Source organism: Coregonus lavaretus (genome assembly GCF_964263955.1).
Source record: "Coregonus lavaretus genome assembly, chromosome: 10".
Lineage (NCBI taxonomy): Eukaryota > Metazoa > Chordata > Actinopteri > Salmoniformes > Salmonidae > Coregonus > Coregonus lavaretus.
This window is the reverse complement of record NC_139997.1, coordinates 50,405,814-50,433,166: the sequence shown is the minus strand read 5'-3', so window position 1 is coordinate 50,433,166 and position 27,353 is coordinate 50,405,814. Positions and strand designations below refer to the sequence as shown.

The window sequence follows — 27,353 nt, the reverse complement described above, 5'->3', positions numbered from 1 at the left end:
AGGGCCAGAAAAGTAATGTTTGGAAAAGATTTGAAGTGGTGAAAGAGCAGTGGCGATTTTAGCATGTAAATCTTGGTTGGGCAAACTCAACAAAAAAAAAAACATGGGATGCATGCCAGCAAAGCCCACAACACAACACTAAACAATACATTAATTTCACTATAACGGTGCCCACAAACTATTAGGGCCTACATAAAGCTGTCCCAACAGCAGAGCTTTCTTTTCAGCACCATGTAGTGAATCCTTACCACTGCTACACCTGGCTAAACAGTTAATTCAGCCTCATTTACTGCCTTTAAAAAAAACATAGCTGATATGGCTGACTTGCTTAAACAAATGTGGTTTCTACTGACAATTGAGATGTACAAACTATGGCATAAGGGGACGACAAGCGGATAAGAGGCAATCCGTAATTTGGATTAAGATGTTAATGAGCGAGCTAGAACGGATGTAGTCAATAACTATTTGTTAAGCTCTTTTGAAATATACAGCGACAGAAACGTAGGATAAATAAAGGGGGCATATAAGCGGACAATGAAAGCTCTTACAATATTCAATGATTATATTTCTCTAAAACAGGCTATAGGCTACGTGTGCACCACCAAGTCAGAACAGTAGGCTAAATTATGAGGCGGAAAGGGACCAAATTATTAGGGTGAGGCACATGGGCTACTAACAGCTTACTACACAACATACACTTAGTATTACTTTCTTTGCTGCAGGATACATATCTCCCTGGCATATTATATCATTTATGCAGCAGCATACAATAAATTTTTGGATTCACCTTGTTGTGCTGTGCTCACTTGAACAGGAAGGTGGCGCGGCGGTCCTTCTTGTGGGCTCTAGAAAAAGGCCCGAAATCCCGACATGGAATTCCGAGTTGGATGACCGTTTAAACATTTTTCGTATTTTCCCAGTCTGAGCTAGTTTTCAGTTCCCAGTTGTCTTTAACTCACTGAAGTCTGAGATTTCCCAGTTCCGAGTTTCCAGTTGTTTTGAACGCGGCAGAAGTCCTGCTGGATTGACAGCATGGCCAATGTATTCAAACTTTTCTGGCCGATGGCATTACCCCCTTTTTCCTGATATCCAATTGGTAGTTACGATCTTGTCTCATCGCTGCAACTCCCCTACGGACTCGGCGAAGGTCAAGAGCCAAGCCGCACTGCTTCTTGACACACTGCACGCTTAACCCGGAAGCCAGCCGTACCAATGTATTGGAGGAAACACTGACGACCGAAGTCAGCTTGCAGGTGCCCGGCCCGCCACAAGTTGTCGCTAGAGCACGATGAAACAAGGACATCCCGGCCAGTCAAACCCTCTCCTAACCCGGACGACGCTGGGCCAATTGTGCGCCGCCTCATGGGTCTCCTGGTCACAGCAGGCTGTGTCACAGCCTGGGATCGAACCCGGGGCTGCAGTGGTGCCTTAGCACTCATTGTTGAATTTGCGATTTCCAACTTGTTGTGTAATGTTTATGGCCGATGAGCACTGATACGTTTTATGTATAATTTCTCTTCATATGACAAGGACTGAAAAGGATTTGCCAGTAGATTGCCGACTTGATGCATGATTGACTGCTTGTCTAGCTTGCTAGCTAAGATTTTGAAAGTATGATGTTGACATGATCAGTCCAATCAAAGCTACGGTAGATATAACGTGATTTGACATTTTATCTGTGGCCAATGACCTTGAGCCTTCTTGGATGGGCACTTCTAATATAAGTATATGGCAGCACCCAAGGGGCTTGAATTTTCGAGCTCTACCCGTAGATTTTGCGGTGACGTAGTGTCCCCATGAGTGACAGAACACTGAGCCAATCACGGCGCAACTAGAGAACATTACCAACCCCTACGCGCCGTATTTTCTGCTGGCTGCCCCACCACCACAGAAAGCACTGAGCTAGGCTGAAACACCTGCATTTTGGAGCTGCCTTACTCAAGAAAGCAAAAAAGAGACCATGTTTGTATGCGGCTTTATTAACTCATGTATGCGGCTCTGCCCCACCTGCCCTGAATGACGCGTCGCCACTGTAAAGAGGATGATTGTGAGGCGCTATACAAATTCGCCAATCACAAAACGAGACTTCAAATAGGCCTATGTCAAGGAAACTGTAGCCTACTGTTTAGATGAGTTAAATGGAAGCTGAAATCTGGACATTGACTAACCAGAATAACTTACTGTTTCCTCTGCTAATACTAGTCCCATGCGAATCGACATCCATGTGTTTTGAGAGAAATGTCTGAGTTTTACAGGTGGGGCTCGCGGTTTGAGCAAGAAAACTATAACTGATTCGATAAATTGAACGAAGTGCTGCGCATAGCCTACGTGCATTCGGAAAGTATTTAGATCCCTTGACATTTTGTTACGTTACAGCCTTATTCTAAAATTGATTAAATTAAAATTTTCCTCATCAATCTACACACAATACCCCATAATGACAAAGTGAAAACAGGTTTTTAGAAATGTCAGCAAATGTATTAAAAAACAAACATTTTATTTACATAAGTATTCAGACCCTTTGCTATGAGACTCGAAATTGAGCTCAGATGCATCCTGTTTCCATTGATCATCCTTGAGATGTTTCTACAACTTCGGAGTCCAAATGTGGTAAATTCAGTTGATTGGACATGATTTAGAAAGGCACACACCTGTCTATATAAGATCACACAGTTGACAGTGCATGTCAGAGAAAAAGCAAGCCATGAGGTCGAAGGAATTGTTGGTAGAGCGCCAAGACAGGATTGTGTCGAGGCACAGATCTGTGGAAGGGTACCAAAAAATGTCTGCAGCATTGAAGGTCCCCAAGACCACAGTGGCCTTTATCATTCTTAAATGGAAGAAGTTTGGAACCACCAAGACTCTACCTAGAGCTGGCCGCCTGGCCAAACTGAGCAATTGGGGGAGAAGGGCCTTGGTTAGGGAGGTTACCAAGAACCCGATGGTCACTCTGACAGAGTTCCTCCGTGGAGATGGTTGTCCTTCTGGAAGGTTCTCCCATCTCTGCAGCAGTCCACGAATCAGGCCTTTATGGTAGAGCGGCCAGACTGAAGCAACGCCTCAGTAAAAGGCACATGACAGGCCGCTTGGAGTTTGCCAAAAGGCACCTAAAGGATTCAGACCATGAGAAACAAGATTCTCAGGTCTGATGAAACCAAGATTGAACTCTTTGGCCTGAATGCCAAGCGTCACGTCTGGAGGAAACCTGGCATCCCTACGGTGAAGCATGGTGGTGGCAGCATCATGCTGTGGGAATGTTTTTCAGCAGCATGGACTGGGAGACTAGTCAGGATCGAGGGAAAGATGAACAGAGCAAAGTACACAGAGATCCTTGATGAAAACCTGCTCCAGAGTTCTCAGGACCTCAGACTGAGGAGAAGGTTCACCTTCCAAGAGAACAACGGCCCTAAGCATACAGCCAAGACAACACAGGAGTGGCTTCTGGACAAGTCTCTGAATGTCCTTGAGTAGCCCAGCCAGAGACCGGACTTGAACCTGATCGAACATCTCTGGAGAGACCTGAAAATAGCTGTGCAGTGACGCTCCCCATCCAACCTGACAGAGCTTGAGAGGATCTGCAAGTAAGAATGGGAGAAACTCCCCAAATACAGATGTGCCAAGCTTGTAGCGTCATACCCAAGAAGACTCAAAGCTGTAATCACTGCCAAAGGTGCTTCAACAAAGTACTGATTAAAGGGTCTGAATACTTATGTAAATGTGATATTTCCGTGTTTTTATTTGTAATACATTTGCAAAGATTCCTTAAAATATAAATAATAATCTTGCTCATTATGGGGTATTGTGTGTAGATTGAGGGGGGAAAAAACTATTTAATCAATTTTAGAATAAGGCTGTAACGTAACAACGTGGAAAAAGCCAAGGGGTCTGAATACTTACCTAATTCTATTCTGGTTAGAGGCAGTTTGCGCTGTTCTGTGAAGGGAGTAGTACACAGCGTTGTACGAGATCTTCAGTTTCTTGGCAATTTCTCGCATGGAATAGCCTTCATTTCTCAGAATAAGATTAGACAGACGAGTTTCAGAAGAAAGTTATTTGTTTCTGGCCATTTTGAGCCTGTAATCGAACCCACAATTGCTGATGCTCCAGATACTCAACTAGTCTCAAGAAGGCCAGCTTTATTGCTTCTTTAATCAGCACAAAGTTTTCAGCTGTGCTAACATAATTGCAAAAGGGTTTTCCAATGATCAATTAGCCTTTTTAAAATGATAAACCTGGATTAGCAAACACAACGTGCCATTGGAACACAGGACTGATGGTTGCTGACAATGGGCCTCTGTACGCCTATGTAGATATTCCATTAAAAATCAGCCGTTTCCAGCTACAATAGCCATTTATAACATTAACAATGTCTACACTGTATTTCTGATCAATTTGTTATTTTAATGGACAAAAAAAATGATTTTCTTTCGAAAACAAGGACATTTCTAAGTGACCCCAAACTTTTGAACGGTAGTGTATATAATACAAAATTACAGTGGGCAGTTTTGAAAAAAACGTATCCCATCCGAATCGTCCTCTGGAATAACGTACATTCTGGGGTAATAAATACATAACCAACGTTCTCTAGTAATATTAGTCCAGTGTGGCGAATAGGGCTATAGCCTTAATAGTAACTCCTGCAGAATTAAGCATTTCTTGCAGTAAAATGATACACCAAATGTAGGCAACATTTGAACTTGGGAACAAGAGTGGAGAAATATGATTTATTTATTTCTGCATCATGAGAGAATGCAATGCTCAGATAGGATCAGTAGAGGTGCTGTCTTTATCATAACAGCTGATTTTAGTATTTCAACCACACAAAATATGCATCGAAGCCAAACTAAAATCTTATCAGAAACATGTTGGGTCGTTTTCACAGCTTTCTTTTTCCTTACAACCGGTCAAACTGATGTCATTTGGACATTTTGCACAGAAAATCTTAACCGTTTGTTTTTGCTTTATTGTATTTTCTCCCTAGTCCCTAAAAGTCTTTAGTCCATGAAAGATGACAGAACTTCACCGATGTCAACTAGATTGAAGCATTTGTTCTATTGATCCATTACATTACATTATTCTGTTGAGAAAGGGTTCATTTAGTCTTCTAGGACAACATATAATGACAAAAGAGAAGCTACATGCTTCTAATTATAGACAATGTTGACTAACAAGTAGCCTACCAAAATGTTGGAAATTATAAGCAGAAACCTATCTTAATGGCAAAACAAAATCCTGCACCCCGGTCAAAAAATTGTTCTGCAGTCTTTGACTGTAGCCTAAAGTGCATTTTCTATATTTGCGGGTTAGGGTTGGGTGCGGGCCTCAGATTTTCACTAGCACATAGTCGAGTGGTTGCGGATGGGTTATTAGCAATTGCGGGTGAACAAACAGCTGACCCGCGCACCACTAATGTCCAATAAGAAATGCACATTTTCGTTTTCTGTTGCAAAATTGCGTGCGGTAATGAACATGACCCTGTTTTCTGGGGTTCTAAATTCTATCGGGGAAGAAAATCTTGGTGGGGAATACCTTGTGTTTTTAATCAGTGTTTGGCTTTTGAAAAATGTGACACAAGGACCAATTTGACACTGTATTGCACAGTAAATTGTGTACTATGTTCTCGTTCATTTCTACATCCACAGACTAGCCAAAAGGTCCATGATGAATCAAATGGAAAAGTGACCCAGACATTGTAATGGATGCTGTCTTGTAATGATTGACAATGCAAGCTGTCGATATGCATCAAGACGAGCTGATTCAGCCGTAGCCGTTAACTTCTACATCCCAGTGCTGGTGTCTCATTATGGAGCTACAGTGCCTTGCAAAAGTATTCATCCCCCTTGGTGTTTTTTCCTATTTTGTTTCATTACAACCTGTAATTTAAATGGATTTTTATTTGGATTTCATATAATGGACATACACAAAATGGTCCAAATTGGTGAAGTGAAATTAAAAGAATAAATAACGGAAAAGTGGTGCATGCATACAGTGGGGAAAAAAAGTATTTAGTCAGCCACCAATTGTGCAAGTTCTCCCACTTAAAAAGATGAGAGAGGCCTGTCATTTTCATCATAGGTACACGTCAACTATGACAGACAAAATGAGAAAAAATTATCCAGAAAATCACATTGTAGGATTTTTAATGAATTTATTAGCAAATTATGGTGGAAAATAAGTATTTGGTCAATAACAAAAGTTTCTCAATACTTTGTTATATACCCTTTGTTGGCAATGACACAGGTCAAACGTTTTCTGTAAGTCTTCACAAGGTTTTCACACACTTGCTGGTATTTTGGCCCATTCCTCCATGCAGATCTCCTCTAGAGCAGTGATGTTTTGGGGCTGTCGCTGGGCAACACGGACTTTCAACTCCCTCCAAAGATTTTCTATGGGGTTGAGATCTGGAGACTGGCTAGGCCACTCCAGGTCCTTGAAATGCTTCTTACGAAGCCACTCCTTCGTTGCCCGGGCGGTGTGTTTGGGATCATTGTCATGCTGAAAGACCCAGCCACGTTTCATCTTCAATGCCCTTGCTGATGGAAGGAGGTTTTCACTCAAAATCTCACGATACATGGCCCCATTCATTCTTTCCTTTACACGGATCAGTCGTCCTGGACCCTTTGCAGAAAAACAGCCCCAAAGCATGATGTTTCCACCCCCATGCTTCACAGTAGGTATGGTGTTCTTTGGATGCAACTCAGCATTCTTTGTCCTCCAAACACGACGAGTTGAGTTTTTACCAAAAAGTTCTATTTTGGTTTCATCTGACCATATGACATTCTCCCAATCCTCTTCTGGATCATCCAAATGCACTCTAGCAAACTTCAGACGGGCCTGGACATGTACTGGCTTAAGCAGGGGGACACGTCTGGCACTGCAGGATTTGAGTCCCTGGCGGCGTAGTGTGTTACTGATGGTAGGCTTTGTTACTTTGGTCCCAGCTCTCTGCAGGTCATTCACTAGGTCCCCCCGTGTGGTTCTGGGATTTTTGCTCACCGTTCTTGTGATCATTTTGACCCAACGGGGTGAGATCTTGCGTGGAGCTCAAGATCGAGGGAGATTATCAGTGGTCTTGTATGTCTTCCATTTCCCAATAATTGCTCCCAGTTGATTTCTTCAAACCAAGCTGCTTACCTATTGCAGATTCAGTCTTCCCAGCCTGGTGCAGGTCTACAATTTTGTTTCTGGTGTCCTTTGACAGCTCTTTGGTCTTGGCCATAGTGGAGTTTGGAGTGTGACTGTTTGAGGTTGTGGACAGGTGTCTTTTATACTGATAACAAGTTCAAACAGGTGCCATTAATACAGGTAACGAGTGGAGGACAGAGGAGCCTCTTAAAGAAGAAGTTACAGGTCTGTGAGAGCCAGAAATCTTGCTTGTTTGTAGGTGACCAAATACTTATTTTCCACCATAATTTGCAAATAAATTCATTAAAAATCCTACAATGTGATTTTCTGGATTTTTCTCTCCTCAATTTGTCTGTCATAGTTGACGTGTACCTATGATGAAAATTACAGGCCTCTCTCATCTTTTTAAGTGGGAGAACTTGCACAATTGGTGGCTGACTAAATACTTTTTTCCCCCCACTGTATGTATTCACCCCCTTTGCAATGAAGCCCTTAAATAAGATCTGGTGCAACCAATTACCTTCAGAAGTCACATAATTACTTAGATTGCACACAGGTGTACTTTATTTAAGTGTCACATGATCTCAGTATATATACACCTGTTCTGAAAGGCCCCAGAGTTTGCAACACCACTAAGCAAGGGGCACCACCAAGCAAGCGGCACCATAAAGACCAAGGGGCTCTCCGAACAGGTCAGGGACAAAGTTGTGGAGAAGTACAGATCAGGGTTGGGTTATAAAAAAATATCAGAAACTTTGAACATCCCACATTTGAACATTTTAAATCCATTATTAAAAAATGGAAATAATATGGCACCACAACAAACCTACCAAGAGAGGGCCACCCACCAAAACTCACGGACCAGGCAAGGAGGGCATTAATCAGAGGCAACAAAGAGACCAAAGATAACCCTGAAGGAGCTGCAAAGCTCCACAGCGGATATAGGAGTATCTGTCCATAGGACCACTTTAAGCCGTACACTCCACAGAGCTGGGCTTTACAGAAGAGTGGCCAGAAAAAAGCCATTGCTTAAAGAATAATAAGCAAACACGTTTGGTGTTCGCCAAAAGGCATGTGGGAGACTCCCCCAAACATATGGAAGAAGGTACTCTGGTCAGATGAGACAAAAATTGAGCTTTTTGGCCATCAAGGAAAACGCTATGTCTGGCGCAAACCCAACACCTCATCACCCCGAGAACACCATGTTTTTCATCGGCAGGGACTGGGAAAGTGGTCAGAATTGACGGAATGATGGATGGCACTAAATACAGGGAAATTCTTGAGGGAAACCTGTTTCAGTTTTCCAGAGATTTGAGACTGGGACGGAGGTTCACCTTCCAGCAGGACAATGACCCTAAGCATAATGCTAAAGCAACACTTGAGTGATTTAAGGGGAAACATTTTAAATGCCTTGGAATGGCCTAGTCAAAGCCCAGACCTCAATCCAATTGAGAATCTGTGGTATCACTTAAAGATTGCTGTACACAAGCGGAACCCATCCAACTTGAAGGAGCTGGAGCAGTTTTGCCTTGAAGAATGGGAAAAAATCCCAGTGGCTAGATGTGCCAAGCTTATAGAGACATACCCCAAGAGACTTGCAGCTGTAATTGCTGCAAAAGGTGGCTCTACGAAGTATTGACTTTGGGGGCATGAATAGTTGTGCATGCTCAAGTTCTGTTTTTTTTGTCTTATTTCTTGTTTGTTTCTCACACACAAAAAAATTGCATCTTCAAAGTGGTAGGCATGTTGTGTAAATCAAATGATACAAACCCCCCCAAAAAATCCAGGTTGTAAGGCAACAAAATAGGAAAAATGCCAAGGTGGGTGAATACTTTCGCAAGCCACTGTATATTTGAACTATAGTTAACCAGTAACCAGCGTCAAATCACCCGAGGACAACATTAACAATTATTTTGGTCTGTTAAAACTCCACTGTGCTTGAACCGAGACATCGTACTACTATATAACCCGTCAAATATCACTGAAAAAACATGAGCAATTCTGTCAGAAGGATCACCATTTCTTCTGTTTTGTCTTCCTTCAGCCTCCCCAGATGGGTTCCATGGCAATGATGACCCAGCCCACTATGATGTACAGCCAACCAGTCATGAGACCGGCCAACCCCTTTGGCTCAGCCCCAGGAGCACAGGTACTGGACTCTCCATTCTAGTCCCTTCCCTGGTAGCTTTTCTCTGAACGGATGCCAGGGAGCAGGTGATGTTGCCCCCTAGACGCTGATCTTGTTTCAGTTTAGCATTTCCGCACTCATGGATAAAGTAGGAATCCGTTACGGTGAAACTGCAACGTCCGTTTGCGATATTACAACATTATTTCAAACAACAAACACTGTTTTATTCCCTCTGACATAATACACACACGATAGAACAGCAGAGTATGTACTAGGATTGATTATTTATTACGTTGCTGGATGACCAGCTGTTTCGCCGTAATGCAGATCTCAGCATTCATTTTAGGAAGCTGATCCTTGATCTGTACCTAGGGGAAACTTCACCCCCTGGAGTGTTTACAAATGCTCCCTGCCCTCGGAGGAGCCTGGTTAGATTGTCCACATCCTCAAACTGGTATCTTTTAGAATGGGGTCAATTCCTTTGCAATTTGGCAAGTTTAGTTCAGTTTACTTCCTGAATTGACCGACTTGAAATGGAATTGAGCCCAACCATGCTCTCTACTGCCTTTTGCAATAGAATGAAGTCTGACTCTGTGGCCAACTTCAACTCCCACTGAGGTGGTCTGCCTGCTGTCTGTATGAAAAACCTACAGCTGAAGTCGGAAGTTGACCTACACTTAGGTTGGAGTCATTAAAACTAGTTTTTCAACCAGTCCACAAATTTCTTGTTAACAAACTATAGTTTTGGCAAGTTGGTTAGGATATCAACTTTGTGCATGACACAAGTAATTTCTCCAACTATTGTTTACAGACAGATTATTTCACTTATAATTCACTGTATCACAATTCCAGTGGGTCAGAAGTTTACATACACTAAGTTGACTGTGCCTTTAAAAAGCTTGGAAAATTCCAGAAAATTGTGTCACGGCTGTAGAAGCTTCTGATAGGCTAATTGACATCATTTGAGTCAATTGGAGGTGTACCTGTGGATGTATTTCAAGGCCTACCTTCAAACTCAGTGCCTCTTTGCCTGACATCATTGGAAAATCAAAATAAATCAGCCAAGACCTCAGAAAACAAATTGTAGATTTCCAAATGCCTGAAGGTACCACGTTCATCTGTAAAACAATAGTACGCAAGTATAAACACCATGGGACCACGCAGCCGTCATAGCGCTCAGGAAGGAGACGCGTTCTGTCTCCTAGAGATGAACATACTTTGGTGCGAAAAGTGCAAATCAATCCCAGAACAACAGCAAAAGGACCTTGTGAAGATGCTGGAGGAAACAGGTACAAAAGTATCTACAGTGGGGGAAAAAAGTATTTAGTCAGCCACCAATTGTGCAAGTTCTCCCACTTAAAAAGATGAGAGAGGCCTGTAATTTTCATCATAGGTACACGTCCACTATGACAGACAAATTGAGGAGAAAAAATCCAGAAAATCACATTGTAGGATTTTTTATGAATTTATTTGCAAATTATGGTGGAAAAGTATTTGGTCACCTACAAACAAGCAAGATTTCTGGCTCTCACAGACCTGTAACTTCTTCTTTAAGAGGCTCCTCTGTCCTCCACTCGTTACCTGTATTAATGGCACCTGTTTGAACTTGTTATCAGTATAAAAGACACCTGTCCACAACCTCAAACAGTCACACTCCAAACTCCACTATGGCCAAGACCAAAGAGCTGTCAAAGGACACCAGAAACAAAATTGTAGACCTGCACCAGGCTGGGAAGACTGAATCTGCAATAGGTAAGCAGCTTGGTTTGAAGAAATCAACTGTGGGAGCAATTATTAGGAAATGGAAGACATACAAGACCACTGATAATCTCCCTCGATCTGGGGCTCCACGCAAGATCTCACCCCGTGGGGTCAAAATGATCACAAGAACGGTGAGCAAAAATCCCAGAACCACACGGGGGGACCTAGTGAATGACCTGCAGAGAGCTGGGACCAAAGTAACAAAGCCTACCATCAGTAACACACTATGCCGCCAGGGACTCAAATCCTGCAGTGCCAGACGTGTCCCCCTGCTTAAGCCAGTACATGTCCAGGCCCGTCTGAAGTTTGCTAGAGTGCATTTGGATGATCCAGAAGAGGTTTGGGAGAATGTCATATTGTCAGATGAAACCAAAATAGAACTTTTTGGTAAAAACTCAACTCGTTGTGTTTGGAGGACAAAGAATGCTGAGTTGCATCCAAAGAACACCATACCTACTGTGAAGCATGGGGGTGGAAACATCATGCTTTGGGGCTGTTTTTCTGCAAAGGGACCAGGACGACTGATCCGTGTAAAGGAAAGAATGAATGGGGCCATGTATCGTGAGATTTTGAGTGAAAACCTCCTTCCATCAGCAAGGGCATTGAAGATGAAACGTGGCTGGGTCTTTCAGCATGACAATGATCCCAAACACACCGCCCAGGCAACGAAGGAGTGGCTTCGTAAGAAGCATTTCAAGGTCCTGGAGTGGCCTAGCCAGTCTCCAGATCTCAACCCCATAGAAAATCTTTGGAGGGAGTTGAAAGTCTGTGTTGCCCAGCGACAGCCCCAAAACATCACTGCTCTATAGGAGATCTGCATGGAGGAATGGGCCAAAATACCAGCAACAGTGTGTGAAAACCTTGTGAAGACTTACAGAAAACATTTGACCTGTGTCATTGCCAACAAAGGGTATATAACAAAGTATTGAGAAACTTTTGTTATTGACCAAATACTTATTTTCCACCATAATTTGCTAATAAATTCATTAAAAATCCTACAATGTGGTTTTCTGGATTATTTTTTCTCATTTTGTCTGTCATAGTTGACGTGTACCTATGATGAAAATGACAGGCCTCTCATCTTTTTAAGTGGGAGAACTTGCACAATTGGTGGCTGACTAAATACTTTTTTTCCCCACTGTATATCCACAGTAAAACGAGTCCTATATCGACATAACCTGAAAGGCCGCTCAGCAAGGAAGAAGCCACTGCTCCAAAACCGCCATAAAAAAGCCAGACTACGGTTTGCAACTGCACATGGGGACAAAGATCGTACTTTTCGGAGAAATGTCCTCTGGTCTGATGAAACAAAAATAGAACTGTTTGGCCATAATGACCATCGTTATGTTTGGAGGGAAAAGGGGATGGCTTGCAAGCCGAAGCACGGGGGTGGCAGCATCATGCTGTGAGGGAGCTTTGCTGCAGGAGGGACTGGTGCACTTCACAAAATAGATGGCATCATGAGGAAGGAAGATTATGTGAATATATTGAAGCAACATCTCAAGACATCAGTCAGGAAGTTAAAACTTGGTCGCAAATGGGTCTTCCAAATGGACAATGACCCCAAGCATACTTCCAAAGTTGTGGCAAAATGGCTTAAGGACAAGAAAGTCAAGGTATAGGAGTGGCCATCACAAAGCCCTGACCTCAATCCTATAGAACATTTGTGGGCAGAACTGAAAAAGCGTGTGCGAGCAAGGAGGCCTACAAATCTGACTTAGTTACACCAGCTCTGTCAGGAGGAATGGGCCAAAATTCACCCAACTTATTGTGGGAAGCTTGTGGAAGGCTACCCAAAACGTTTGACCCAAGTTAAACAATTTTAAAGGCAATGCTACCAAAATACTAATTGAGTGTATGTAAACTTCTGACCCACTGGGAATGTGATGAAATAAATAAAAGCTGAAATAAATCATTCTCTCTACTATTATTCTGACATTTCACATTGTTAAAACTAACTGACCTAAAACAGGGAATTTTTTACTAGGATTAAATGTCAGGAATTGTGAAAAACTGAGTTAAAATGTATTTGGCTAAGGTGTATGTACATTTCCGACTTCAACTGTATCTGCAGGATGCATTGTCCAGCCACCAACCCATTCTCCATAAGAGTGGTATTGGAATATACACACATGGTTATTCCATATATCACTGGTAAATGGTTTAATGTGGCAAGTGACTTACGGAATTCTATTCTGGTGGTCAATAGGAATTCTGCGCTTTGGGAATTCTATTCAGAATGAGCTTTCACGTTCACCCTTGTGCCATTTCAGCGATTATTCTGAATGATGCCTGGCATGTAAAAATAGTATTTTGAATAGGATATAACACCCTCATCCTACTTTCATCTCTTCAGTAGGCTCTAAATCAGAATGGTAGTCACCTTAGGAGAATATATTATCTTGTGAAGCAGGGTTTTTTACCTCCACTCTGACCGTGTTAGGTAGCTACACTCTGGACCTGACCCTGTTCTCGCCATTCTACTCCCTTTATATCTGTAGCTAGGTTTTCCCCTCTTGTTTGTAATTTCCCTCTCTTTAGCTGTTCCTGGATTCCCCTCACCCTGTCATTCTCTCTCTGAACTAGCCCTCGGCAGCTTCTAGTCCTTCCAGTCTGAGTCCTCTCAGAGCACCAGGAAAGGATCCCTTTGCGCAACTCTCTCTCAAGGATTTCTTGTAGAACATCTTTAGGTACAACATGTCCTGTGTATGTTAGTGTGAGTGTGTGCATCTCAGCGTGTGCGCTCCATGCTCATATCTGCACAATTCTGCTCCGCTTGCCAACACACCAGTGTCTCTTGGGTTTGATAATTATTTGTGCTTCAACGCTTAATAATGGCCCAGTCATTCCCTTCATAATCACTCAACCACCTGTAAGATGTCGCTTGCTCCGTTGCCTTGCATGTCTGTACTGAAGTCTGACCTAGACTGCGAAATGACACTTTTCAAAAAGTACATTGGTCCATGTGACATTTTGACAGCGTAATAAACATAGTGCTGTTGTTAACAGACCATATCACTTCATAAACTGAGACATTTATTTTAAAACAAAGCCACATTGGTGTGCATCAAATATGCATACTGTCCATTACATGCATTAAAATACATGTCACCACTAGTATTGGAGTAATATGGTTTCTTTTGACACTCGTCTATGCTGACAAAATGGAGCCCTTTGAGAGAATTCTGTGACAATTCTAAAAAGGAGGCTTTTGCCCTCTGAAGACACCATGAAGCAGCGAGACTCTAACTTTCAAGCAAAAATCCAGTTAGCTGTTATACTCCTCGTCGAAAGTATCAGCACATAAGGACTTGTGAAGGAATCAAGGGGGGAAACCATGTCCAAGAGGCGTCAAGTATAGGACACGGATCCCATTTTGTAATTTGTCTTCCCAGAAACAGTGTGCGCTGCCATTCTAACCCCTCTACAGGGATCACTCATCCCATTTGTCTTCTGTAAAAGATGAAAATGGTTGCGGAAAGGGAGACATTTTGACTTTGCTGTTATGTATGGAAAATAGTGGTTTATCACACACAATTGCTTGATCCGCTCATCAATCGTGCATTATCGAATTTAACCATAACTGATTAGTAACGCTAACCTCTGTTTATACCATGATTTTCAAAAATATATATATATGTATTACGTTTGCAGTAGACATTCCTTGTGTATTGTTTGTATTTATTTATACCCTTAGAGAATTCTGTGACAATTCTGCTAAATATGTTTATTTTCTCTAGAGTGGACTTCAGCACTATATGTTTGTTTATCATGCTGCAATTCAAGCTTCAAACCAGGGGTTGGAACCAAAATTATGTTCCAATTGTTTCGTTCTGAACAGAACCATGTTTCCTTTTGTTCCACTGTTCCGACCAGCAAAATAAAGTTCTGAACCGGTTCAAACCCCCCAAAAAGTACCGGTTTATATTGTTCCTTTTTTGTTTTTGCCTGTGAAATCAAGTTTCTTACATTTAGCTCATTAAATTACTTAATCAATCAGTGCGGATAGACCAGGCAAGCTAGTTGTTTACATGGCGCAAGATGTGACTGAAATTTCGCAAATGGGGAGAGAGAGTTGAGGAGGCTTTATGTGCTTGGGCATCTTATGACATGCATTATATGAATTAGGTCCACAGAATTATACCTAGGAGGAGCAGCTTCTGTGGAGGAACTTTGAATGTCCTTAGTTTGAGCTAGCTAGCTAAAAAGCTTGAAAGCTTGAGCTAGCTAACAAGCTTGAGCTAGCTAATAATAATTTTGAAAAAAAGTGAATATGTTCAACATGGCCTTTATTTATCTAAAAAGCTAGCTAGCACCAGAATTAAAAACACTTCTTACCTTTTTTGTAGTTAATAGATCCAATGTGAAATGTGATAACTAGGCCTATAGTATCCTTAACTAGCATTGAAAAAGTTAATCCATTCTTCTCTAGCTAATTAAAAATCTCTCTCCCTATCTTCTGAATCAAGCTTGTAACGTCAGTACAGTAGCCTATGCTTCGGAGGGGCAGGTAGCCTAAACATGTACAGGCAAAGATTTTTAGCTTGCAGACAGTGTAATAAGTTTGAGTGACAAAGTGAGGGCTTTGCATAGGTGTTTTGTTGTGGAACTTGAAAAAAATGCCTGGAACGTAAAAGAACGTTATTATCCGGTTCCCATGCTTTTAAAATAAAGGTTCTGTATTGTTCCGTTTCTGTTCCTTGAAAAATGTTGTTCTTTTCCAGTTTTCAGTTCTGTTCCCTGAACCGGTTCCAACCCCTGCTTCAAACACTTAATCGGTTTTGACTTTTTTTGTTTGTTTGCTGTTATCTTCATTGCATACATTCCATTTGCATCAAATTAAATCAAAATGTGGCCAGAATTTAATTAATAGATAGTAATTTTTCTGCACTGCGCTTTCAGGTGTGTTTGATTTGGCCAACAGTATGCCCTGGATGGAGGGCATTTTTGATCTAAGAATCGTCAGTCCTGTTATGTGCCGGAGGACCTCTCAACTAGTGATGACACAGGACTGGCAATTTACTGAATCGTGTCAATGACCTTCATTGAGGACACACTGCTGTGCTGATCAAACACACATCCGAGAACGAAAGTGCTAGAAAAAGAAAACTATCTACAAATGTTTTTATTGTATTCTGGCCTACGTTTCTTGTGAAGGAAATTGGTTTGTTATCAAGGGAAACAAGGAGTATTAATATTTGGCACAATAATAATTGTGAAAAAAAGTGAATACATTCAACATGGCCTTTTATCTTTCTCTCTGCAGATGCAGTTCATGTAACCTAAAAAGGAGGCTTTTGCCCTCTGAAGACAAACCATGAAGCAGCGAGACTTTAACTTTCAAGCAAAAATCCAGTTAGCTGTTATATTCCTCGTCGAAAGTATCAGCACATAAGGACTTGTGAAGGAATCAAGGGGGGGAAACCATGTCCAAGAGGCATCAAGTATAGGACACGGATCCCATTTTGTAAATTGTCTTCCGAGAAACAGTGCGCTGCCATTCTAAACCCTCTACAGGGATCACTCATCCCATTTGTCTTCTGTAAAAGATGAAAATGGTTGCGGAAAGGGAGACATTTTGACTTTGCTGTTATGTATGGGAAATAGTGGTTTATCACACACAATTGCTTGATCCGCTCATCAATCGTGCATTATCTAATTTAACCATAACTGATTAGTAACGCTAACCTCTGTTTTATACTATGATTTTCAAAAAATATATATGTATTACGTTTGCAGTAGACATTCCTTGTGTATTGTTTGTATTTATTTATACCCACGAAGGATATGAAAAAAAAAAAAAAAAAGAATGACATTGAACTTTTCCTTGTGGGAGGTATTCAGGTTTATACATGGGTTTGATTTGATTGTATAATTGGAGTTTGAGAGTGACTGAGTAAAACAAAAAAGTGTTTTATATAAAGATGGAAAAATGTAACCGACTCAACAGACGGATGCAGCTCTAATCACTGAACAAGTATAATGTCAAGCACAGTTCTTAGTAGCTCAAAGTCACAACCTTGGGGTGATATAGATATCAAACAAGTGTAATGATTCAACAGTCAATTCTGTGAGCTAGGGTCTTTATTTGTTGAAAGGGAACATTTTCACTCACTAGCAAAGCACTGCATTTGTGATTTGCCAGCATTGCGTTGGGAACGATCCACATTTATGCTTTACACTTGGCATGTAATTTATTTTACATGGAACAATTCTATGGCTGCCTTTCCAAAATGAATGTGCAGAGTGTCCTTCATGCTCTGGCCATCTTTACATAGACCAGCATTGGGGTTGGGGGAAAGAAGGTGGTCTTCACAGGAGGCAGGGGAAAGAGCTGTGGTTGTGTCACTGTGGGGTCAGCTCTGTCTAAGTGGCAGCCCTGGGTTGAAATACTATTTGAAATCATTTAAATACTTTGTTTGCTCTAGCTTGTCTAGAGTGCCAGAAGGGCTGGGTTAGCAGTTTTGGGACTATTCTATTGGTCTATTAAGCCATACAAATCAATCAGGCACAGATAAAGTATGTTAAATGAATTAATATTTGAACAAATGTTGGGTAAGTGGGCAGTAGGGTCCAGTTGAGCAGGGGGAAATGGAGCACTGTTGATCGGTGCGTTGTGTATATAAAATAGATCCTTTCCATCATGGGGGTGGGTGGGATATGTGCAGGATGGTCAGAACATGAAGGTTATTCTATTAATCAAATTAGCATATTTGCTGCATTGTCCCCGCAGATTTATATTTTTGTTTATATTAAATATATAAATAAATGTATGTATGCAGACTTTGGTTGATTTTTCCAATAAAGTGCAGCTTCCACAAAGTGTTTTGCACCAGTATCTTGAGTTTGTGTGGGTGTCTGTGTGAATGGATAATAATGAATTGTAATCAACTGTATTACAGGGGGGGGGGGATTATACCCATTTGGGTATAAATGAGGTAGAGGTTTATATTTGGTGAAGAGTGAGACAAGTGAATCACTAATTCCCTCAGGTTATAACCAGGGCCTGTATCCACAAAGCATCTGATTAAGAGTGCTGATCTAGGATCAGTTGTCTTTTAGATCTTAATGAATAAGATGATTGTATCGACAGATCCTAGATCAGTACTTCTACTGAGCTGCTTTGTAGATATCGGCCCAGGGCTGATTTAAACCTGTGAAGCATATGGCACAATCATTGTTCCTTAAGAAAACATTCCTGGACCCTTGCGTTGTATCATTGCACGTTTAATGGGAATACATGTCTCTGATGCCAACATGAGGCCAATGCTAGATTTACAAAAGTGTGTGTATTAGTGCTTGGGCCTGGCTACTTGAACCTCTTGTGGATGATGCGGGCAGTGAGGGGCCAGTCCTCGGGAGCCTGGAGCATCCCTGGGGCTGAGGAGGAGCCTTCGGAGCCGGGGGTCTCAGACTGCACAGGGTGCAGGGGAAGGGCCTGGCCCACCACAGTCAGCAGCTTCTGCTCCAGAGGGCCCAGGTGCATGTCTCCCTGCTGGCCAGCACAGAGAGGGGGAAGGGAGAAAAGGGGAGTAGTAGTCCCATATAAGAGATGCATCCTGTTTGGCCCGAGATCACCCATCGCAACAAGGAGAGAGATTGTTACTCTCAGATCCCTACGTTGTCTCGATTGCATCCACTGCCAAGAGGAAGTGGCACAGAGAGTCAATTCCTAAGGCTCGCTTTCTCCATTCCTTCACTCTCCAAAGCCTCTGTCCCTGGGACTTTTTTGGGAGGATTCAATAAAGCACTGAATGTCTGATTCAATACCTTCTGAGTCTAAAATGAATGGCACGTGTCAAAAGAATAGCCAAGTTCTATGTCACGTTCATGACTTTGTTTAGCACCTTACTGAAATCATGTTCTCTTCAATACTGTGGTAAGATGAAATTCCCAAGTGAATCAGGTGGGCACATGGTTTGGATACAGACTATTGCTGTGATTTATCAGCATGCATAAGGAACACCCAAGCCACACACTGCTGTAATATTTATACTGAACAAAAATATAAATGCAACATGCAACAATTTCATTGATTTTACTGAGTTACAGTTCATATGAGGAAATCAGTCAATTGAAATAAATAAATTAGGCCCTAATCTATGGATTTCACATGACTGGGAATACAGATATGTATCTGTTGGTCACAGATGCCTTTAAAAAAAGAATGGGACTCAGGATCTCGCCACGGTATTTTTGTGCATTCAAAATGCCATCGATAAAATGCAATTGTGTTCAATGTCCATAGCTTATGCCTGCCCATACCATAACCCCGCCGCCATCATGGGGCACTATGTTCACAACATTGACATCAGCAAACCGCTTGCCCACACGACGCCATACACGTGGTCTGTGGTTGTGAGGCCGGTTGGACGTACTGCCAAATTCTCTAAAACGACGTTTGAGGCAGCTTATGGTAGAGAAATGAACATTAAATTCTCTGGCAAAAGCTCTGGTGGACATTCCTGCAGTCAGCATGCCAATTGCACGCTCCCTCACAACTTGAGACATCTGTGGCATTGTGTTGAGTGACAAAACTGCACATTTTAGAGTAGCCTTTTATTGTCCCCAGAACAAGGTGCACCTGTGTAATGATCATGCTGTTTAGTCAGCTTCTTGATATGCCACACCTGTCAGGTGGATGGATTATCTTGGCAAAGGAGAAATGCTCACTAACAGGAATGCAAACATGTGAGAGAAATAAGCTTTTTGTGCGTATGGAAAATGTCTGGGATCTTTTATTTCAGCTCATGAAACATGGGACCAACACTTTACATGTTGCGTTTATATTTTTGTTCAGTGTAGCTACGAGCTCTAGCTTGTGCTGTCACTCAGCTGAGGCTGACCTATATATCTATCCACAGATGACGATGGAGGCTGCCAGCACAGCTTTATCTTTCTACTGAACTTTGGCTACTAAGAAAAACAAAAATGGGTTGGACCATGTTTTTGCTTTCTATTCGACCTGAGCCACCCTCAAATGGAAGACATATTGGCCAATGCAAGGTGAATGCCACTTAGAGACAACCGCTGTAAACATTGGAGCTTATGCCCTTGGTCGAGGGAAGCTAAGTTGAATTGTGTTATAAGGTACCTCTTTAATGTCGGCACAGATGGAGGAAAGGCGAGTAGAGGAAACCACATTTGATTATTGAGATATGCCCATCGACGTCTAGAGATACGTTTTATTTCATCTCCAAGTGATGTGTTGAATCAGAGAATAGCCTGAGATGGGTCTTACCTGCATGTAGGTCTGGCTGCCGTACAGAAGCACACTGAGGTCCTGAGGGGGGTCCTCTGTTGGCCTGTAGGCTGCCTCACTGCAGCTGCCACTTGTTTCATCCCTCTCCAGCTCTTTGGCCTGCTTTTGAGCCCGCCATGTTTCCATTGCTGGGTGGAGGGGAGGTACGGGGCTGCTGCTTACCCCGTCTGGTGGGAACCATGAAAATCATTAGAAATTAGGAGGGGGGGAAGGGGTTAAAATGAGTACAGTGATTTACTGAAAGATAAAAGCCTGTACAGTATCCAATATGGAGAAAATGTGGATAGGGTTAGGGGTGAAAATAATTAGCTCGGTAAATGAAAGTGCCACATTCCAAGAGAGGAACGTGCTGGTAGCCATTTTTGGTTTAAGTTTTTATCTTGAGTTGAGCTGAGAGGACATGCCGTCTTAGACGGAAATGAGTGTTGCCATGTTTCCAAATAGTCTTGGGAAGGGAGCTTTTACTCAGTGGCTTCCTGTGCCCGGGCGGGCCTCCCATTAGAGTTAGACGATACTGATCACAGCACCCTTCCCAGTGGCACACTGGTACCCACTTAGGGGAAGATTGTTTTACTAACCAATCATCAAAGGAAAGTTCCCCCCGAAAACATTTAATCGTGGATCAAAAATGATCAGGTGTTATTTATGTTTGCCCATCAGCTTTGCTTCGCATTTCATGTGAAATTGTGCATTTTTCTATTTTCTTTCTCATTTTTTGTCTCTGCATTGAAATGCGACAAATAAATCAATAATCATTATTTTGTCAGACGTTTGTGATAATTTACATTTGTAAATGGCAATAACAGATGATTAAGAAACGTGTGAGTGTATTTCAGAAAGGCTAACATTTATATTTGTGATATGATTGTCAATACAGTCTAAGGCAGCAACAGTTGCACAAACTCCAAAAGTGACAAGGAATCACTATTCTGTCCTCTGGTGGTCTTCCCTGCTTATAGTCAAGGAGCTGCACTACTGGCAACACTGGACAAATGTCATCACTTGTCAGCAAAAAAAAAAGAAATCAAAAGTTTCAATTTGAAAGACATCCTAGACCTAGAGTCTACACTGCAGGATCGAGAGCTATCTTTGCAGTGCCATCCCAGCATTGGTTCGCCTGCTAAACAGTTGAAGATAGCTGTGTTGTTTGTATATTTATGGTGTTTTGTTCATTTGTATTTAATAATGTCATTAAGTTGTACTTTTAATTCAGCTTGGTGCTGACATTTGTACAAGAACTTGTCAAATAAAAAATACAAATGATCATCATCATCACCTGATTGTTGGCCACTGACAGCGTTACTCTTCATAATGGTCTCCTGTACTGTGGTGTCAGAGGGTCCCAGTCCTGCCGCCTGAGTCAGGAAGACGTTTCTGTGGACAGGAGAGCAGAGAGATGAGTGAGACCACAGATGGAAAGCAAGGAGAGGGCTGTCTTACCACAGGCGAGTGGATTAATAGAATAGCATTGCATATAATTGATTGCCTGGTCCCAGATCTGTTTGGGCTGTCTTGCCTAAAAATGGCATGACAACGACCATAGGAGTTTGCTATACAACACAAACTGATCTGGGACCAGGCTGTCCAGTTTCATTCACTAACATTTGACATGTCATGTCACACAATGTGACAGTAAAATCAGGGCAAATGGCAATCTACAGTATATGAATGTGGGTGAAGAGTTGTGTTGAGGTGAGGGACCTAGAGATTTGCAGGTCCTCCAGGCGATGCTCAAACAGTTGACTCATGTGCTCAAGATTCTCCTCCTCCAGTTGTTGGACAGCCAATGCTGTAATGGATACCTCTCTTGTGTAAGTGGCAAGCTGTGGGGTATTCCAGAAAGCAGGATTATTAAATTAGCCAACTAACTTTGATAAACAGCCACATATAACTCTTTATTTTCTGGTTGATTAAGAAAGCTTGTATATTGGTTGTTGCTGTTCAGTCAATTATACCTTATCAATTTTAAATCTATATTTCTCAAAAACATGAATCCATCTTTCTGGAACAGCCCCCTAGAGCAAGGGGATGTGCTATCTGATCATGTCTGGTAACACTTTATTCAACAGTCCTGATTATCCCACTGGGCACACACTGGTTGAATCAACGTTGTTTCCACACCATTTCAACGAAATGACATGGAACCAACGTGGAATAGAAGTTGAATTGACGTCTGTGCCCAGTGGGAAGCTCCTATTTTGCTTGATATACACTGAGTGTACAAACATTATCAACACCAGCTCTTTCCATGACATAGACTGACCAGGTGAATCCTGGTTAAATGATTTCTTATTGATGTCACTTGTTAAAACCGTTTCAATTAGTGTAGATGAAGTGGAGAAGTCATGTTAAAGAATAACATTAGGAAAGTGTTCTTAATGTTTTGTACACTCAATGTATACTGTGTAACAATAGGGTCTCACAAACAAAAAGCCAATTGGTACCATATTATTTTGGTACGTAATGATGGGTCTTTTTGTGCTTTCTTATGCTTTCCTTTAGAACAAATCATGATGACTACCAGATTACAAACTGTAAAATAAAGCGGTGAACTGTGACCACACACACCATACTTTTTCAAATCCAACGCGCCATACCTCTCTCTTCAGCCACTCATTCTCTTTGATCTCCTGTCGGCTTTGCTTGTCAAGGTGTTTGATGGCCCTCTGAGGAAAAACAGTGTTATCATCAAAACTAAAGAAATCTGTTCTGCTGATGTGCCTTATGTCTTACCTCTGTAGCCAGCTGTTTCTTTTCATCTATGAGATGCACCGTCTTCTTGTCAATTTCATTGAAAGTCACGTCGAGAGTGCGCTGAATATTGTCTGTAGAAGTAAGAGACACGGTCAAGGAAAAGCTGTGAGGACATCTGTCTGTCTGTCTTGTAAATAAATTGACTTTTGTTTTTGTAAATATGATTTCTTTGATTAAATTATTTTGAGGTTCAATCTCGCTTTGCAAGAAAAGTTTATTCCTAAAACCAGTTACTGGTTTGAATAGGGCTCCAGGGGTCCGAATAGGAGTTGACTTCCCAGAAAATATAGGCCTAGTTTTCCATCCCTTATAGGAGCCAAGCCTGTGAGTGCATGTACCTGCCATCTCCTGAAAACCCCTCTGCATCTGAGCCAGCTCAGCCTCCAGGTGCTGGATCTGCCGCTGGTGCTCTTGGCTTCCGATCACCTTATACTCCTGCCTGATGTGCCGCTCAGCCTGCAAGACGAGCACTTCCTCCTCTAGGTGGCTGACTTCAGCGCGCAGCTCTCTCACACGCACAGGGACAAACAATTTGTATTCATGTTATATTAATATTGCACATTCATAATATTCCAGGTGGGGAGTACCGGTGGATGGTAAAAACAATTATTGACAGGTAGCTTTATGACTATGTTATATCGTATTGGAGAGCCTAGAGACTACCTGCCAGTTCTTTCTCCTGGCTACGGACCAGCTCCAAGTTCTGCTGCAGAGCTTGCTCCACCTGTTCTTTGTTGACCACCTCTTTCTGCTCCAGCTTACTCTCCTGTTCTTTAGCCTGCTTCCGCAAGACCTTGATGTGCCCCATCTGCTCCTCTTTCAACTGCTCCCTCTGTGTGAGCACAAAACACTTAATCATTTTATAGTGCAGATTCTGTCACTCAATGAGTCTGTAGGTAGTCTAGACCAGGGTTTCCCAAACTCGGTCCTAGCACTACACAGCTGATTGAAATAACCAACACATCATCAAACTGTGGTCTAAACTAACTACAATGTTCCTTTTTATTAATGTATATCCTAGAATAGTGAGAATTGTTGCAAAATAAAACTACTGATGTTTTGGGGAATGGAAAATGAATACAGGCCCTGTGAATTCACAATTGCCTAATGTTCTCACCAATTCTGTGTATTTTTGCTTCTTTGCCTCGAGTTGACTGACCTCCTCCTGGCACTCATGTATTTCCTTTCTCTTAACTTGGAGCCTAAATACAACACACAAGTAAGTCATAGTCTGGGAATGTGTGGTTGGAGTCAATGTCAAAAAGCTGGCAAGTTCAATTTCTGTTGCTCAAAATGTTTAGCTCTATCAAGCTAGAGGCTTAATTTCTATGGCTATTTCAAAGGTTATGTATCTAGCTATAACATACCTCGTTAATTTCTGCAGCATTCTAAATAGCTAGCTAGTTGGACCAATGGATCATAAAAAAGTAGGCTTTACATGTAGGGCTTTTCAATTCAGATCGCAGCTAGCATGGTAGACTGACATAAGCCATTCTAGCTAGCTAGCTAGCCAGCCAAACGGTCTTGCTTGCTAGCTAACGTTAGCTAATGTTAGTTCACTGACTTCAGCATAGTTAAATGGCTTTAGATAGTGATATTTGCAATAAACCAGCGTTGCAACCTTGGTTTAGTTTATTAGCTAAGAAGGTTCATAAAACAGTGCTTACTGAAAATGTATAAAGGCCTCCGCCAACGTAGTTTTGTCTTCATCAGATGACTTCTTCTTACCCATGTTGGCTAGCTAAAACTTCACAACACAACTGATTATGTTTGCTTAACAACTTACTGTCTGCTGAGAGATGTCTGCGTTCCCCTATTTCCATGGAAACCCCACATTCTAGATCGACTCAACATTGCCCCCCAGCTTCAAGAAAGTGAACTGTGGGCCTATTCGGGCCGTTACTACATGTGGGTCGTCACTAGGTACCACATCCACAAAGTCATAAACCCCTCCTATTTCTACAATTTATCTTCTTAAAATGTGATTTTAAACTGTAACATAACCGTAATCACACTGCTAACCCTAACCTTAAATTACGACCAAAAACCAACTTTTTGTTTTCATGACTTTTTACGATATGCTGATGTTGACTTTGTGGCTGTGCCATCTAGTGGAAACCCTAAGGTCTATTCTGCAGACCACGTTTACTACATGCCGTGCGCACTACGCATCACTTACTACATCGGGGGTTCCAAACTTTTTTGGCCTGAAAATTCTCGCCACCCCAACCATGTGAAAAAAAAAATGTAATTAACAGCCAATGTTTACTTTTTTATTTGAGACTATGGTGTTCAACTGAAAAACATTCTAACAGTATTTCTGATTGTCTTCAACTTACCATCACATGCTTTTAATGTGGGGCTATGACAGTCAATTGCAAATGAGTCTGACATAATGCATCTTATCGCACCACCACTAATGAGATGGGTGTGGAGGCAGCAGGGGACAAGGATGGAAGCAATGGTGGAATCATTGTGCGATTCTCTTGGCGCGAGTAAAGCTGGTGAGAATGAGTGGACGATGGTGAAGCAGAGTAGAGTAAAAAGGGCTTAAGTTGGAAAAGAACAGCAGTTTATGGTTGGAGTGCGATTCACGAGCAATGATGTTTTTTGGGGTGACCCGTTTGCGGTGTCGAAGATGGTGAAGGACGAATTCGGTAAAGTGGAATCGGTCAGAGTGACCAGGAGCGGTACGATGTTGATTTCGTGTGTGTCAAAAGCGCAAAAGGAGAAATCTCTGTGGCTACAAGATGTCGACATATGATGTGTGAAGCTATGCTTTTCAGAGTAGGGCACCGGTTAAAGGTGTCATCTCTGGTGTCACGTTGGACATAGAGGTGTGTGGTTTAGGGATAACATTTCAGGAGTGGTAGACGCACGTCGCTTGAAAGGAAAGAAGGAGCAAAGCCAATCGGTTTCACTGTCGTTTGAAGTGGTTCTCCCGATTTATGTAAAACTTGGGTTTTGGAGACATGGGGTGAGACCGTATGTACAGAAGCCGCTGCATTGTTACAATTGTAAAAAGTTTGGACACGTGGCAAGTGTTTGTTGAAGGAATAAATATGTAGTAGTTGAAGAGTCAGCTGAAGCATGTTGTTGTAATTGTGACGGGAATCACGTTCCCGAGTTCCTGGAGTGCCCTCTAAGGATGAAGGAGCTCGCGGTAGCTAGGATCTGGGCTATCCAGCAGGTCTCCTATATGTGGAGGCAGTGAAAATAGCTGAAGGAGTGAGTAGAGATGAGATGGTAGTGGATGTCCCACAGTCGGCAGTGAATGCCATTCAGGAGAAGGATCCCTACACACTAACAGTGAAGAAGGTGGACTGTGTTGCGTTTATAGCGCAAGTGATAAATTGCACTAGTCAAACTAATAAAAAATCTAAGAAGCTAGACATTGTGAAGGCGGCAAATAGCCAAAATGTTACAGGGAGTACTGAATGAAGAAGTTCCCCCACTCCCAGGATCCTGAGCAGGGATCTGAATATACATTTAAATCTGACTGAAGGAGTACCATTTGTAGTTTTTGTTTGAAATTCAGGGTAGTAGCTGAATTTGCTTAGTGTTTTTTGTTTTTGGTAATTAGCATGAATTTGTTCATCAAAAACATATTTTGTTTTTGGGGTATTTTTTTACTACCCAGTACAGTAGGTGGCAGCAATAAACCTTGAAGAAGAAGAAGAGATGGGTGTGCTTGATGCATGTCATGTCAGAGCTTCTCAAAGTCGGGGCGTTCGACAGTGCGCACCTCATCTCTGGATCGATATTCGGTTTTAATGCAGACAAGAGCACTGAATCCAGCTTCACACAGATATGAGCTGGCGAAGGGTACCATGAGTTTTATGGTGCTTTCAAGACAACTGGGAACTCATATTTTTCAGAGGTCAAATCATGACGTCAGTGATCTTCAGGTCGGAAAGTTGGAGCTCTAGAAAGAGGCCTGAGTTCCCAAGTTGGAATTCCAAATTGGATGACCTTTCAAAACAATTTTCCCCAGTCGGAGCTTGTTTTTTTCAGAGACTGAGAGTTCCCAGTTCCGAGTTCCCAGTTGTTTTGAACGCGGCATTAATGCTCAGAGGGAGACGGCAGGGTATTACCGATGTTACATGATATGCAAGGAGACACATTTTCTTTTTAATTACATAGAAAGTCAACCAAGTCTTTTTTTTTTTTTTTTTTTTTACATCCCATTGTGAATCACAAAGTTCCTCTCTCAATGTAAACAATCTTTCCAACACTGTTTTCCCGCAGTTCTGTTCATTTTTGGCAGGCGTTAGTGACGGACACTGGGTGCTAGCTAGCTAGGACTCCGGTACACAGCAGGTG

The 27,353-nt window shown here is 42.0% G+C and overlaps 2 protein-coding genes across 9 annotated transcripts in view; one reads left to right on the top strand and one right to left on the bottom strand.

The window, feature by feature from the left end:
• LOC311136519 (phosphatidylinositol-binding clathrin assembly protein-like) overlaps window positions 1–16,367 on the top strand; it is a 54,750-nt gene extending 38,383 nt beyond the window's left edge. For all 6 annotated transcript variants that reach the window (XM_084170680.1, XM_084170679.1, XM_084170678.1 and 3 more), the window contains 2 exons: window positions 9,170–9,274; window positions 16,281–16,367. In XM_084170680.1, the coding sequence (XP_084026806.1) occupies window positions 9,170–9,274; window positions 16,281–16,295 (120 nt within the window). In that variant the 3' untranslated portion in view covers window positions 16,296–16,367. The remainder of the gene's footprint in view (window positions 1–9,169; window positions 9,275–16,280) is intronic.
• Window positions 16,368–18,309: 1,942 nt separating this feature from the next.
• Window positions 18,310–24,799, bottom strand: ccdc83 (coiled-coil domain containing 83). 3 transcript variants are annotated; one of them, XM_084170682.1, is made up of 10 exons: window positions 24,698–24,799; window positions 24,148–24,232; window positions 23,694–23,862; window positions 23,369–23,536; window positions 23,010–23,101; window positions 22,874–22,942; window positions 21,978–22,099; window positions 21,553–21,650; window positions 20,256–20,443; window positions 18,310–18,509 (listed from the first exon to the last, which is right to left on the bottom strand). In XM_084170682.1, exons 1-10 carry the CDS (start codon window positions 24,760–24,762, stop codon window positions 18,324–18,326), a joined length of 1,242 nt encoding a protein of 413 aa, XP_084026808.1. In that variant the 5' UTR covers window positions 24,763–24,799; the 3' UTR covers window positions 18,310–18,323. The 3 variants fall into 3 exon arrangements, with proteins under 3 accessions (XP_084026808.1, XP_084026809.1, XP_084026810.1); XM_084170683.1 differs by having other exon boundaries at window positions 18,310–18,506; XM_084170684.1 differs by lacking the exon at window positions 24,148–24,232 and having other exon boundaries at window positions 24,698–24,785.
• Window positions 24,800–27,353: the final 2,554 nt, after the last annotated feature.